Consider the following 16,854-nt stretch of genomic DNA (forward strand, 5'->3'; position numbering starts at 1 on the left):
GGAAGTATCTCCTAACAATGTGCATCAATAGTTTGTTCTTTTGGCCGCCTAATTTTGCAAAATCTACCTACATATGTGCGTCGTCGATGTTGACTTGACTAGCCAGCATAAGCCAGCATTAGCGACGCATCTCAGATTTAGAAGTCTTTTCACCGAAGACTGTAATCAACTGATCGCACAAAGCAGCAGCTTTCGGCTCACGAATGCGAGAAAGTTCGGAATTGACTGGGCATTTCCCTTCATTTTACATATAAAGAGCGTTCGCAAGTGGTTGTCGTTCAGGTTATAAGCTTCGCCGATATTCCTCAATTTTTTATGTGCCATTGAAGTCAAACAAAATTTCTTTGGCCAGCGAGACCCATCCCTGGAGCAACGATGAAGGAGTTGCCAGACTTCAAGTTACTGATGGTGCCACTATCGTTATCGTAGGCTCAGACGAGTTGCCATACTTATTGGCATTGGTGGTGGCATCGCCACTATTTCCCGAATTCTGTGAAGATCCCTTGGGAGCTTGTTTATGGCCTTGAACCAACAACTGTAGATCAGCGCCCGGCACTCATATCTCCCGGGGGACGAACACGTTCGGCACCTCGTATGAGTGTAACCGAACGGCTGCCAAAGTCCTCACACAAAAATCTCAAGAGCATGAGGGTGGATAAAGTTTCCCTCAGCATTTCGACGCAAGCAGATTTATGTCGCTTTGTTGAGAGAACAAACATGAAACCAGAGGGCCGGGGCTAACTTCGACCGCGTCAAAGTTTGTATACACTTGCAACTGTTTTGGTAACTCTTTCCTTACCTATTAGCCATCAATGTGGAAGAACATTTTATCTAAAAAGGCTTATGTTTGCGAAAGAATGGCCTACAATCATAGGAAATAACGAAGATATTGATCAAAGTCACTGTTTTCCACCGATCGTTTCTATGGGAGCTATATGATATAGTCACCCGATCTTTATCAAATTTGGCACAGTCGTTTATAAGCGTAATAAACTCTCTAATATTAGTTTCACGATAATAACATAGAAAATAACGAAGTTATTGAGAAAAGTCACTGTTCGTGACTTTGGGGTTTGTATGGGAGCTATATGTTATAGTGCCGGATCGGACCACTATATCATATAGCTCACATACAAACCACAAAGTCACGAACAGTGACTTTTCTCAATAACTTTGTTATTTTTTATGTTATTATCGTGAAATATAATATTAGAGAGTTTATTACGCTTATAAACGACTGTGCCAAATTTGATCAAGATCGGATTTTGTAAATAACTTCGTTACTTTTACGCGATTGCTTTCAAATTAAACATTTGTTAGTTTAGTATATCTGTTAATGACTGTGCCAAGTTTGATAAAGATCTGATGCCTATATCATATAGCTCCCATAGGAACGATCGGGCGAAAACAGTGACTTTTATAAATAACTTCGTTACTTTTAACGTGATTGTTTTCAAATTAAACATTTCTTAATTTAATATATCTGTTAATGACTGTGTCGAATTTGATAAAGATCGGGTGACTATATCATATAGCTCCCATAGGAACGATCGGTGGAAAACAGTGACTTTGATCAATATCTTCGTTATTTCCTATGATTGTAGGCCATTCCTTCGCAAACATAAGCCTTTTTAGATAAAACGTTCTTCCACATTGGTGGCTAATAGGTAAGGAAAGAGTTACCAAAAAGTTGCAAGGGTATACAAACTTTGACGCGGTCGAAGTTAGCCCCGACCCTCTGGTTTCTGTTTGTCTTGCATCATATTGTCTGCTGTAGTCGTTTTCTTGATTTGAGGCGAAATTTTGTCAATTTTTATTTTGAGCAGTGTAAAGCAACGTACACTGACAGTTTGAGCTGCCTCTCTTTGTGCCTACCTCTGCTGTAGATGTTCAAACAGTCGTCGGATCGACGAGAATTCGCATGAATTTACCGTTTGTTGCTTCAAGGCGTCGTCTTTATTGGTGTCGCCCTGACGTGGTGATGTTTGTCTGGGTAATTGCTTCAGATCGTGACCTGAGAAATCCTGTTCGCCGTTCATAGGTGGTGAGCTGCCACGTCTCTCGATTGGAATTTGGTTGGCGCTAGTTGGGCTTTAGGACAACTTGATGGCATTTTGAGAAAAATGCCAGAATGGTCAGAGAGAGAGAGAGAGAGAGAGAGAACCTGCTAGAAAGGGTATATTAATTTTGGTCAGAAGTGTGCAACGCATAAAACGAAACATCTACGACCATATTAGGTATATGTACATATTTTTGATGAGCATGTCGAGACTAGAGCTACACAGCTTAAATTTTGCATGTACATAGGCTTCAGATTCAGCCAGATCGAATGTATGTATCTACATATATCTCCCATACAAACGGTAATGTCCCGTCAAACGTTTTATTTAAAAAATCTAATGGACGGCCTTACAATCTTAGCATTCCAAATAACAAAGTTATTGACAAAAGTCACTGTTTTCGACCGATCATTTCTATGGGAGCTATATGATATAGTCTCCCGATCTTGATCAAATTTGGCACAGTCGTTAATAGTCGTGTAAGAAACTAACCAATGTTAAATTTCACGGCATTAGCAAAGAAAAAAACGAAGTTATTGGGAAAGTCACTCTTCGTGATTTTGCCGTTTGTATTGGAGCTATATGATATAGTGGTCCGATCCGGCTGAATCGGAGATATACAATCCGTGCAGTATATAAAAGCCTACATGCGAAATTTCAAATCTGTAGCTCCCACGGTCTAGGAGGAGTTTGCGCTGATCCTTTAGATGGTCGGAAAGGCTTCCTTCTATGTACGTTGCACACTTAATTAATATACCCTTTTTGCAAGGGTATAATTACATTAGAAAAAAGATCAAATTTTCCAGAAATAAATAAAAAGAAAGACAAGCTACTTGAGGTTTCTTATGTTAAAAACAACTATGTTAAATCCTATTTTCAACAACTGAAGCTGTTTCTTTGTATATGCATATACATATGTACATATGTACATATAATACATAAGTATGTACTGGTCATATTCACAAATTGAAATCTACACTGTTATAGGGCAATATCTTAAAATACGTTTTCTATCGTAATGTCAACTTTTAAATTTTTGAATAATCCGTTTTAACCGACTGCGTATCATACTCTTATGATTGCTATATGTATTTATTATACGTGTTTGTATGTGTTATAAGTTTTTCTACCAATCCACATGCCAAAATTTATTTATATTGCTGTATATGTACCCTATACTTACACGGTATGTAACACCACTAGTTTTTACGTTTTACATAGGTGATTTATTGTGTAATATGATTTTAAAATTCAGTCATTTAGGAATTGATGTAAATATGTATTTTTTTAACCGAGCGATATACATACATACGTAGGAAAATATTTTTCTATTTTCCACTGTTCACATTAGTATAAAAAAACATCGTGGGATGCTGAACTGGACGCAGAAAAACATTTACCTATTTTAAAAATATATATCACAATTAGTATTAATTCAGATACACAGAAAACATGTTCGTACCTTTTAAAACTAAGCTCATAAGTTACCTATAGCTATAATATCTTATGAAGAAGGAAGATTTTATTTAAAACTTTTAGAGGGTATTTTAGTTTTAGTCGTTAGGTTTTTAGAATATTTAAATGTTAAAATTGGAGTATATGTTGTATATTCCTAAAACACGCCTTATTATACCTACCATTTAATGATTTAGTAACAACTGATTTTACAACAATTAAATTGTTGCTTAAAATAAACTATTAAATCAGAATATCTACAATACCATATCGAAAATAAATTATAAATTTAAAATAGTGCAGTTACTCAAAAAAAAAAAAAAAAAAAAATTATAATAATTGGCAAACGATTTTCACTGTTGTTTTTGAAAAACTTCACATTTGATAGAAAATTTCAGTTCGCGTAGTACAACTATTTGACCAAAATTAAAACACCCTCTGCGTTATCGAACTAATTAAAAATTCCTTACTAAAATACCAAAGATAGTTTTCATACTTCTTACAAAAATACAATTGTAATACTATATACATATATATATATATATATGAGTACGTATGTGTGTATTTATATGCCTGATCCATCTAGCTGCGCAAAGTGGATAAGAAAACTATTAAGGAAGTTGGTGAAGATGCAGAAGAACACAGCACCGGCGAGACATCAAATGTATCCACAGGCTCGGGAGATCAGGCGAACAGGGCAACATTGGATCCTGGAGTAAGAGGAGGTTCTACCGATGGATCAGCACCATTCAAATACTGTATGCCCACACATGCTGTCTACACATCGCCAGTACCAACGGCATGTACTCCAGTTGAAACAGATATGAACTAAAAATCACTTATATTTTAAAATACTCGAGACATTGATACATTGCACATTAATCGGCGTCAGGTAAAATAGATTGGTATATAAGTTCACAAGGCTAAATACTTAAGGTCGAACTATTTGACTAGTTTTTTGGTAGTTTTTCCAATCTGTTTTAAATGGCTGTAAATGCAATGTAAGCGCACACGACTTCTTTGCTGACAACAAAGCTGAAATTGAAAATTTACAATCGCTCTAATAAAAATCATACGATCAATTTAGAAAACATTCCTCAAAAAAACTGTATAATTTGCTTGGGTAATTTGTGTATTAATATTTCCAATCTATTTTTCTTTAAATTCGAAACGCTGTTATTAATGTGTTCATTTATGGTATAAATCAAACTGAAACCAATTACACTCGCACATGCAACCATAAAAGCTTTCCACTTCAGCATCGCATAGGAGTTTAATTATTAACCACTCAACTAATTACTAATAAGTATATATTTTTATAAATATGTGTAGATGTACATATATACATATAGATATATAACTATACCGTTCTTTATCAACCGGAACAAGGCTGTATCCTAAATCCCCGATTGGATCCCCGAGTGGATTTTTAAAAGATTTCTACTAATGATGTCTTTAAACAGTTTAAAGTCGGACAAATTTAAACAAGAAACATCGGACCAATTTTATAATACCCTCTGCAAGGGGAATAAATAGAATAAATTCCATAAAATTTATGGTAAATTAGAAAAAAATATAAATAAATACCTTATTATGAATATTTTTAATCTATGGTAGTACCTCTTCAGGTACCCTAAATGCGTTACACCAAAAATTTTAATTGGATTTTTTTTTTTTTTTTTTTTGAGAAGTTATTGTAAATTTTTATGTTAACCAATATGATAAGACCCTCCACTGGAATTACTTTCAAACACTTTTGGAAACAGTCCTGCTCCGTTCAACAAAGAACCGGCTATATACATATGTACATATACATATGTGAATATAAATATAAGATTTAATTTAAAAAGTTTTAGTTGGAAATAACTATCAACATTTTTTAAAGTTAGAACAGAACAGAATAATCATCTACTTCATTTAATTAACATTTTCAAGATTTTGGAAATTATGTTCATTTTCGTTTATTATTAACGACGTATGTACATGGGACGAATATTTAAAAATATCAGTTGTCCTTTCCCAAGATGTTTACCATTTTGTTTTATAGTGGAAAACTTAATTTCAATGCATGAAATTGTTCATAAAATTAAAAAATCATCAGCAATCAGTCGCAACAAAAATAATTGTCTAACTGTTACTTAGAACAAGATTTTTTTACCTTGCACTTTATATTGCACGTCTTTATATTTCAAAAATAATCATTTTCTTTAGGCGGTAGATATTGTGAATGCTTTATTTGTTCTGAATTTAAAAAAGTACAATATAGTTTTTGTGTTATAACTTTATATATTGTAGTTTCTGACTTGAATAAACAATTTTCGTAAAATTTGTTTAAAAGTTTGTATTATTTATATTCTTTGCAAATAGATATAATTGTTTACTCTTTATAAAGATACTGTGTATTTTTGTATAATTTTGTATAATGCCGTTTGCTACATAATATACAATTTTTTTTTTTTTTGTAAAGTATTTGTAGACAATGATTTATAATCAACCTCGTCAATGCATGCCATGTACGTTGCAAGCACCTTTAAAAATAAGAAAGCTTTTATTTTGCTTACCTTATATTATTGCATCGTTAAATGAACTATAAACGAAAATTTGTAGCGTGCAATTATTCAGTACAAATTGTGTGTCGGTGATGTTAAAAACTGAAAAGAAAATAAATAATAAATAAAGCAGTTCGCTTCATTTTTTAGATTCATTATATTATCCTTTTAAAACGGTTGTAAGGCCATTGTCCGTGAAATTTATATGACATACCTTTTGCCGATTGGGAAAGTAAAGAAAACCATTTTAATGTGAAATTTTAAACTTAATTTTTTTTACTCTCAACGTTATTTTCACTTTAGGCTTTTGCTTGGTTCAGCGACCTGCTTGTTGAACATGCTGAAATATTTTGGTCTCTTTTCGCTGTTGACATGGATCGAGTGCTATCAGAGCAAGCGCCAGATACATGGGATTCATTTCCTTTATTTCAAATTCTGAATGATTACTTAAGAGTGGATGGTAAGTCGAGTTCTAGATAAACAATTCATGATTTGTATTGAAGAGCCCTTTTATTATTGGGGAGATAAACTTGAAAAACGTCGGAGGTTTTCTTTATTTTTGACGCCATTTTTATAAATATTGAGATTCGTGTGTTTAGTTTAAAGGGAATTACTATGTCAAATTTTATTATGAAGGGAAGACAATATATTACATCTATTAATCAGAAAAACTTTTTGCAACTAATGGGTCTATCACGAAACTAAGTTATTGACTTGTCTATCGCACATAAACTATAATTATGACAATTTCGATCAAATTCGGATATCTATTTTAATTAGCTGTCATATAAACAAACGATAAAGTAGTAAAGTAGTTGTTCCTTCACGGAAATTGAACTTTTTAAATTAAATTTTTGTTTACTTTGACGCCTTTGGTTAAAAAAAGAGTAACAGTAAAATTGCCAGTGTATACAAACTCTGCCATTTCATTAGCCCCATTCCTCTAGGAAGGAAAACTTAAGACCTTATTTTATGTAACATTTTTAGTTACTTAACCTTTTATCATATATTTAAGATAATTTGCGAAACGGGCGCTTCCATCAACACCTCAGAGATACATTTGCGCCATTGGTTGTGCGTTATGTGGATCTTATGGAATCTTCTATAGCCCAATCAATTCATAAAGGCTTTGAGAAGGAACGCTGGGAAAGCAAAGGGTAAGTAATGCAAATAATCTGAGAAAACACAGAAACACAAAAACACTTAAGCATACTTCATACCCATACATACATTGCTGGGCATTAAGTGAATACTATTTCAATTCAATTTTAATTTAAATCGTTTATTTTTGGGTGCACTGTGTATAAATACATAAGCTTTCACAACCTTTTTTGAATTTGGCTTATTACGGTATTCATTCCAATTAATTCAGACAAATATTTATTTACTTATTGGCTCTTGATAAAAAATGCGATTTTAAGCATTTCAGGTACCAGAAAGGGCTACTAAACACTTTTGAACGAATAACTGTTTGTTTTGTAGGGTATAAAGGAATATTTCTTTAGAAATTTATTTAAATTTTCCTATCGATTAGCTGAATAATTTTAGCAGTGCAAATTCACTCGATTCATATTTCATTCCTGCATTTTCAACGATCCTCATATCTTGTAATCTCCTTTCTGTGAAACTTTAGGATAAACGCTGCTTTGAACCCTGCGGCACTTAATAATGCAGCCCAGGCGCTCAACACAGCGGCACTCAACCCATCAGCACTACTCAGCGGCAAGAAAGACCATATAAGTTTCTATGTTCCGAAGCTACCCAGGCGATCCGCAGTGGCTGTTACAGCAGACGATATGAGGTTTTTAAATGAAGCACCTACCCAATTATTCCATACATGTTCTTAGCTTACTACATACTGCCTTTGCATTTGGATTCGTCTAATTTTCACCAATTATTATGCATTTCTTAATACTTCTTTTTCCGCATACTTGTATTTAAAATGCCATTGCTATTAGCCCATGCATTCGCATATCACGAAATACGCGTAATTGCAACTGCAAACATAATATTGCCCATTTTGTATGCGTTCTAGTTATAGTTAATTAGTAATTCACTTGTTCAATTAATGTTTATAGCTCTAGTTAATGAAATTCAAGATTTCAATAGCAATTAATAGTTGCATACATATATTAATTGAAAACAAAGTATAGTACAAAGTAGTATGTGTAATTTTTTGTGTAACTGTAAATAGACAGATGTACAAAAAAGTAAAATGAGCAAATAATTTGCCATTCTATTACAATTTAAAAGTTTGTTATTAAAATTTAACTATATGTTCACATTTACGTTTTTATACTCAGAAATGGCTGTGCAACATCTGAAGATCTCTTTTGGAAACTTGACGCACTGCAATCATTTATAAGAGACCTTCATTGGCCGGATGCGGAGTTTCGACAACACCTGGAGCAGAGACTAAAAATGATGGCAGTTGATATGATTGAACAGTGCATACAACGAACGGATTCTTCTTTTCAGTCGTGGTTAAAGAAGAATGTTGCTTTCATATCAACCGATTATATTATTCCATCAGAGATGTGCGCCATGGTTAATGTGATATTAGATGCTAAAAATCAAAGCTTTAAACTAACTACTATTGATGGTATTGATTTGGTAAGTCGAATAGCTCCTAATTGTAAATTGAGTATAAAACATTAGTTGTGATCATTTGTATGAACATCTGCAAAACTCTTATTTTGTGACAAATTGAAGAAGTTTTAGAAAGTGTAAGGTTTGCGAAAAGCTCTGCGATTTAGAGGTAGACAAACGAAAAGCTTTGCAATTTATGTAAAATAAGGGGTAATTGAATATTTACTTTATGTCTCTCATCGAGTCGTTGCTATCTTTTACGATCGAGAGAAAGTATACATATGTGTGTGATCATGCATGCATTGAGTTGGGCTACAATTATTTCAACACCCTTCCTCAATGCAAGTATATCCACAAATTTATCTTAAACTTAACAAATTCGTTAACTCTACTTGCTTCTTCTTCGGAAGATTCTTGGTCAGGATATCAGCTATTATCTCTTTAGTAGACTTATACTTTAAAATAATCTGGCCATCATTAACTACTCGTCTAATAAAATGATATCTAATGTCCACATGCTTCGTCCTTGAATAGCGTACCGGGTTCTTAGCCAATTGCTGCGCGCTGAGGTTATCGCCATACAAAACGGTAGATGTATGTTCTTCTCCGCAACCAACCTCGATAATTAATCGACGCAATACAATGGCTTCTTTGCACGCTGTAGATAATGCCATGTACTCTGCCTCGGTACTGCTAAGAGCAACACTCCGCTGCTTCTCTGATTTCCATGAAATCGGTCCGCCAGCCAGAAAATATACATATCCTGTATAAGACTTGCGATCAATCTTATCGCCTCCCCAGTCTGCGTCCACGAAAACAGTGAATGCCGCTTCTGATTGCTTGTAATGAATCCTAAAGCCAACTGTCGAAGCCAGATATCGTAAAACATGCTCTATGGCTGCAAGGTTTTCGATACTGAGTGGAGTATATCTGGTCTAGTAGTTAACGCAAGCCACATTAGCTCGCCTATCATTGACTGATAAAGAGTTGCATCAACCCTTTTACACTCCATTTTATCGCAGGATATCTGATACCCTGCTTCCAACGGTGTTGTAGCTGGTCTGCACTAAGCGCTCCAGTAGATCCTTGATGTACTGTGAATGACCCAATGATATTTCGCCAAGTTCGCCATCACGGTGAACCTCCATGCCAGGGAACAGACGCACAGGTCCCTTGTCAACACAATCAAACGCTGCCGTAATAGCTGACTTAATCCTGTCGTGATCCGATTTCTCCTGGCATCCTATAAGAAGATCGTCACATAGACAAGGATTAATGATAGATTACCATTTGCTTGCTGTTTGTATAGACATAGTTCATTGTCGCAAGGTATGAAACCATTAGCTCGCAAAACACTATCGAGTTTGGAGTTCCACTCCCGTCCAGACTGTTTGAGTCCATATAACGCCTTTTTCAACAGAAGTACCTTTCTTTTGTCTTCAGTTGCGTATCCTTTGGGCTTTCTTTAATGTAAGTATACGTAACTCGGTATTCAGCTTTACCTCGCCCTTTCCTTCAGCCTGAAAAATGGTATTATCAGCCAAAACAATTTTCTCCGAATGTTTTTCAAATTTTGAAAACAAATCTCTGTCGCAACCCATATGACTGGTGGCGCCACTGTCCAGACACCAGTTCGATCGTTCAAAACATGTTGCGTCCAAGGCGTTCAGCAAACTTAACGATGACTGTACTGTCTTATTCGGGTTCGATGCAACCTTCCGACCGCTTACACTGGGACAATTTGCTTTAAAATGGCCTTTGCCACCACATGAAAAACAATTCCAAACTTTTTGCTTTTTCTTCCAGTTGTCTCTCTGCATCGATTGCTTTTCCACCACTGTAAATCAGAGCCCGGCACTCATATCCCCCGGGGGACGAACACGTTCGGCACCTCGTATGCGTGTAACCGAACGGCTGCCGAAGACCTCACACAGAGGGTTGATTTAGTTGCCGTCAGCATTTCGACGCCAGCACATCTATGTCGCTTTGCTCGATCGCTACACATGAAAAAAATTAATGCCTTTATTCTTTTTATGTAACTGGCAACTTTTGCAAAAATTATATATTATATTTTTAATTGAAATTATGAATTATTGAATTATGTTCTATGTTTTCCACAACATATATTTGTGAAACTACATTTTCTACAATGAAATTAATTAAAAATTCTATTCGAAACAGTCTAACTGATAGCCATTTAGAAGATCTCCTTCGGATAAAAAGTTATCCAAATAATATAGAAGTAAAGGAAATAGTTGAGTTTCAAAAAAAATATTAATTCAAAATTATTGGTTTTCCATCGCATTTCTAATTTTTCTTGCTTTTGTCACATGCAATTTGCGCAGTGTAAAGCAACTTACGCACACAAGCAAGCGCACACATACAACTACATCTTTTCAGCGCTGTAAATTTTACAGCAGGGCCCGGGTCAAAGAGAGCGCTGAAAAGATGTAGTTGTATGTGTGCGCTTGCTTGTGTGCGTAAGTTGCTTTACACTGCGCAAAATGAAAGTTGACAAAATTTTGCCTCAAATCAAGAAAACGAGTACAGCAGCTAAACTGATGCAAGAGAAAGATAGAAAAACAAAGTAGCGATCAATTTTTTCATGTGTCTTCTCTCAGCAAAGCGACATAGACTTGCTTGCGTCGAAATGCTGAGGAAAACTAAATCCATCTTGATTTTTTTGTGTGAGGACTTCGGCAGCCGTTCGGTTACACGCATACGACGAGCCGAACGTGTTCGTCCCCCGGGGGATATGAGTGCCTGGCTCTGCTGTAAATGCTTTTGCACTCTCGATCGGTTTTTCTCTTTTGCGTTCTCCTTCCTCTCTCAGCTTTATGCATAACATGTCGAAACACGGTAAACTGTCGCGCGTCTCTATGGCAACAACGAAATTGTCAAATTTGTCATAATTTCTGTCCTCGAGTTTATCAATCTGATATAACGATGACATTATAGTCGTGTATATATACTTTGTAAGAAAACGTCTAGAACACAGCGCGAAAACTAATTTCTTCCAGAAATTACCACAACAACCACATAGGCACGTTGCCTGGGCCCATAACCTATTGTTATAAGAAATAAGAAAATCGGAATGCGGTCGGTTGTGCAGTTTATTCGCGACTAACTTTTTTATGTCTCTCATCGAGTCGTTGCTCTCTTTTACGATCGAGAGAGAGTATACATACATATGTGTGTGATCATGCATGCATTGAGTTGAGCTACAATTATTTCAACATGCTCTATCAAAGGACTTAGTCACACAATGTTACATCGCAAAAAAATTAAGTGAATAAATTTAATTACGTAAAGGGTATTGGTTCCGAATTCAGTTTTTCACTTCTTTTTATTGTAGAATAAAATATCACGGAACCTAACTTTGGCTTTGTTCAAAATTCTTTTTCTGAAATTCAATTCAGCAGTACAACAAACCAAACATTCAAATTATTACTCTTTTCACTACAATATTTATACCCTTGCAAAAAGGGTATATTAATTTTGGTCAGAAGTGTGCAACGCATAGAACGAAGCATCTCCGACCATACAAAGTATATATATTCTTGATCAGCACGACGAGACGAGTTCAACTAGCCATGTCCGTCCGTCCGTCCGTCCGTCCGTCCGTCCGTCCGTCCGTCCGTCTGGATCAACGCAAACTCCTCCTAGACCGTAAGAGCTACAGAGCTGAAATTTTGCACGTAGGCTTGTATTTACTGCAGGCGTTGTATATCTCGGATTCAGCCAGATCGGACCACTATATCATATAGCTCCCATACAAACCCCAAAGTCACGAACAGTGACTTTTCTCAATAACTTCGTTATTTTCTATGCTATTATCGTGAAACTTAATATTAGAGAGTTTACTACGTCTATAAGCGACTATGCCAAATTTGATCAAGATCGGGTGACTATATCATATAGCTCCCATACAAACGGCCAAGTCACAAACAGTGACTTTCTCAATAACTTCGTTATTTTCTGAGCTATTGTCGTGAAACTTAATATTAGAGAGTTTACTACGCCTATAAGCGACTATGCCAAATTTGATCAAGATCAGGTGACTATATCATATAGCTCCCATAGGAACGATTGGTCGAAAACAGTGACTTTTGTAAATAACTTCGTTACTTTTAACGCGATTGCTTTTAAATTAAACATTTCTTAATTTAATATATATGTTAATGACTGTGCCGAATTTGATAAAGATCGGGTGACTATATCATATAGCTCTCATAGGAACGATCGGTGGGAAACAGTGACTTTGATCAATATCTTCGTTATTTCCTATTATTGTAGGCCTTTCTTTCTCAAGCTTAAGCCTTTTTAGATAAAACGTTCTTCCACATTGATGGCTAAGAGGTAAGGATAGAGTTACCAAAAAAGTTGCAAGGGTATACAAACTTTGACGCGGTCGAAGTTAGCCCCGGCCCTCTGGTTCTTCTTCTTCCCTCAATTCCTAAGCAAATCACGGCACGCATACACACATAGTTTATGTAGCGTTGCGTATGTGTGTGTATGTATATATAAATTAATCACTTCCTTCACTCACAGTATAAAAAAATAAAGTTTTTATTTAAATTTTATTATTTAGCAGGGTCGCTGCTCGGGCGCCAATTAAACACTTCCTTCACTCACGGTATAAAAAAATAAAGTTTTTATTTAACGTCGTTTTATTATAATTACAGTATATTCAATGATAACTGAAAGATTCTGACTATTGAGTGAATTCCGCGGAGCTAAAGCGAAGTTACCGGATAATTTGAACTTAGGCTCAAGAGTGATTTTCTATGATTCGATTATGTTGGATGAAGGCTTGGGTAATTGACGTCGTCGCAGGCGGCGTTGGCTGAGTCCAATAGTCCACTAAATGCGTGGGACCATTCTTTGTTTACACAAGTGTTCAAGACAATTCTTTGTTTATTGCCGAAATGTGTAGAGTAATTCTGGATATGCACCGAACCCGACACCATCTTTCGAGGTTATTTCATAGGCCAAAAAAGGCTGATGCGGACTTAGGTTTGTCGAATTCTTGACAACTTCTTTTAAGACGGATATGGCCATTTGATATTTTTCTAATTCGATGACATGATCGATTTTTAAGGTTACAGCATTACAGCATTAAGATCCATTATATTCTTTGGTATTACGATCTTCGGCTACTATTTCTTTTTATACCCTTGCAAAAAGGGTATATTAATTTTGGTCAGAAGTGTGCAACGCATAGAACAAAGCATCTCCGACCATACAAAGTATATATATTCTTGATCAGCACGACGAGACGAGTTCAACTAGCCATGTCCGTCCGTCCGTCTGGATCAACGCAAACTCCTCCTAGACCGTAAGAGCTACAGAGCTGAAATTTTGCACCTAGGCTTGTATATAATGCAGGCGTTGTATATCTCGAATTCAGCCGGATCGGACAACTATATCATATAGCTCCCATACAAACCCCAAAGTCACGAACACTGTGACTTTTCTCAATGACTTCGTTATTTTCTATACTATTATCGTGAAACTTAATATTAGAGAGTTATACGCTTTGATCAAGATCGGATGACTATATCATATAGCTCCCATAGGAACAATCGGTCGAAAACAGTGACTTTTGTAAATAACTTCGTTACTTTTAACGCGATTGCTTTCAAATTAAACATGTGCTAGTTTAATATATCTGTTAATGACTGTGCCAAATTTGATCAAGATCGGATGACTATATCATATAGATCCCATAGGAACGATCGGTCGAAAACAGTGACTTTTGTAAATAACTTCGTTACTTTTAACGCGATTGCTTTCAAATTAAACATTTGTTAGTTTAATATATCTGTCAATGACTGTGCCGAATTTGATCCAGATCGGGTGACTATATCATATAGCTCCCATAGGAACGATTGGTCGAAAACAGTGACTTTTGTAAATAACTTCGTTACTTTTAACGCGATTGCTTTCAAATTAAACATTTGTTAGTTTAATATATCTGTTAATGACTGTGCCAAATTTGATAAAGATCGGGTGACTATATCATATAGCTCCCATAGGAACGATCGGTGAAAAACAGTGACTATGATCAATATCTTCGTTATTTCCTATGACTGTAGGCCATTCTTTCGCAAACATAAGCCTTTTTAGATAAAACGTTCTTCCGCATTGATTGCTATTAGGTAAGGAAAGAGTTACCAAAAAAGTTGCAAGGGTATACAAACTTTGACGCGGTCGAAGTTAGCCCCGGCCCTCTGGCTTATATCTAGAAATTAGTTTCGAGCCTAGCCGTTTATTAATCCTAACGTAGATGATTTCACCTGGATCGTAAATTTTGACTGGTTTTTTTGTTTTATTGTGGTACCCTAGGTCTTTATTTTGCTTCTTTAAATGTTTTCTGAAATCTTTTCCCTTTGTTGCAAAAAATGCTTCTATTGGGGTTTTGTTGGTGGTACTGTGGATAGTTTTATTGTACTCATCAACGGATTTGTTTTCTTATAAAAAGATACTAATTTTATATTTTAGATAATTTTTTCGGATGAGAAAAAATTTAATTTGGATGGTCCGGACGGATTCTCATATTATTGGAGAGATTTAAGAAAAGAACCTGTCTATTTCTCGAAGAGAAATTTCGGTGGAGGATCTCTCATGGTATGGGCTGCTTTCTGTGAGTCAGGATGCTTGGAGATTGCATTTCCAAGCACTTATATGAACTCCAGAGAGTGTATCGATTTACTAAAAATGAATCTTCTACCGTGCCTTCGCGCACAACGAGAAGATTCATTTGTTTTCCAGCAGGATAACGCATCAGTGGGCGTCAGCCGGGAGACCCGGTCATGGCTTGATGAGAATGAAATTACAACATTGATGTGGCCGGCATGTTCTCCAGACATGAATCCTATGGAGAACTTGTGGGCTTTACTAGTGCGTAGAATTTATGCCCGTAACACTAAATTTAGCAATGTTAATAGCCTTAAACTGGCTATTATTAAAGAATGGGACAATATCTCCCAATTAGATATAAGTAATTTGATTAACTCCATGCCAAATCGTATTTTTGAGCTTATTTCAGTTAAAGGTGGTTACACACATTATTAATATAAGTAGGTTGTTATAAATTTGTTAATACTTTGTTTTTGTTTATAAAAAATGAAAAGTGCGGCTATTGTTATGCACTTAGAACAAAACGAAATTTGAAAAATTACAGTTATTTTGTGCGAATGTTGTTGTTTTTATTATTTATTTCTACATCTTGCTTCATGCTTTATCTAACGGTAGTTTTGGATTTCTTCTATGTCTATTCGTTTTTGAGTTATAAGAAAAAACAGGGTGCGGCTATAGTCGTGCACCAGAGTTTAGTAGACAGCAAGCAGCGCTGCCGGCAGAGCTGGGAGCAGAGCAGATATTATTATATTGACTGTAGTTTGTGTTATATTTATCCGATCCGATTTAAATTCTGAGATCTGGGGTTTTATATGCAATATTATCACATATGTAAATTTCATAGCGATACTCCAATTTTTATGAAAATGTTTGTTCTAGAGCTATATGATATAATAGTCCGATCTTGATAATTCTCATACTTGATCTGCTCCAGATAATAAAAAGCACAGAAAAACCAGTAACTCTTTCTTTACCTATTAGGCATCAATGTGGAAGAACGTTTTATCTAAAAAGGCTTATGTTTGCCAAAGAATGGCCTACAATCATAGGAAATTGATCATAGTCACTGTTTTCCCCCGATCGTTCCTATAGGAGCTATATGATATAGTCACCCGATCTTTGCCGTTTGTTTGGGAGCTATACGATATAGTGGTCCGATCCGTCTGAATCCGAGATATACAAGCCCTGCAGTATATACAAGCCTACGTGCATTTCAGCTCTGTAGCTCCTACGGTCTAGGAGGAGTTTGCGTTGATCCTGACGGACGGACGGACGGACATTGCTATTTGAACTCGTCTCGTCGTGCTGATCAAGAATATATATACTTTGTATGGTCGGAGATGCTTCGTTCTATGCGTTGCACACTTCTCACCAAAATTAAAATACCCTTTTTGCAAGGGTATAAAAAGAAAATTCAACCTGATAGCTTTTAAGACTGTTGAGTAAAACGCATACGCACGAACAGACAGACTGACAGACGGACATGGCTATATGGACTCAGCTTCTCAGCTAGGTTTCCCCCGGGCCCGCCGTTTTCAGAAGGGCCCGCGATACATCAC

The 16,854-nt window shown here is 35.8% G+C and overlaps 1 protein-coding gene across 1 annotated transcript in view; it reads left to right on the top strand.

The window, feature by feature from the left end:
* Cadps (calcium-dependent secretion activator 1) overlaps window positions 1–16,854 on the top strand; it is a 121,217-nt gene that overhangs the window by 88,270 nt on the left and 16,093 nt on the right. The window contains 5 exon segments of the mRNA XM_068296871.1: window positions 4,102–4,314; window positions 6,368–6,524; window positions 7,080–7,221; window positions 7,698–7,865; window positions 8,368–8,677. Of these exon segments, the coding sequence (XP_068152972.1) occupies window positions 4,102–4,314; window positions 6,368–6,524; window positions 7,080–7,221; window positions 7,698–7,865; window positions 8,368–8,677 (990 nt within the window).

This window comes from Drosophila tropicalis, unplaced genomic scaffold (genome assembly GCF_018151085.1).
Source record: "Drosophila tropicalis isolate 14030-0801.00 unplaced genomic scaffold, ASM1815108v1 contig_859, whole genome shotgun sequence".
NCBI lineage: Eukaryota > Metazoa > Arthropoda > Insecta > Diptera > Drosophilidae > Drosophila > Drosophila tropicalis.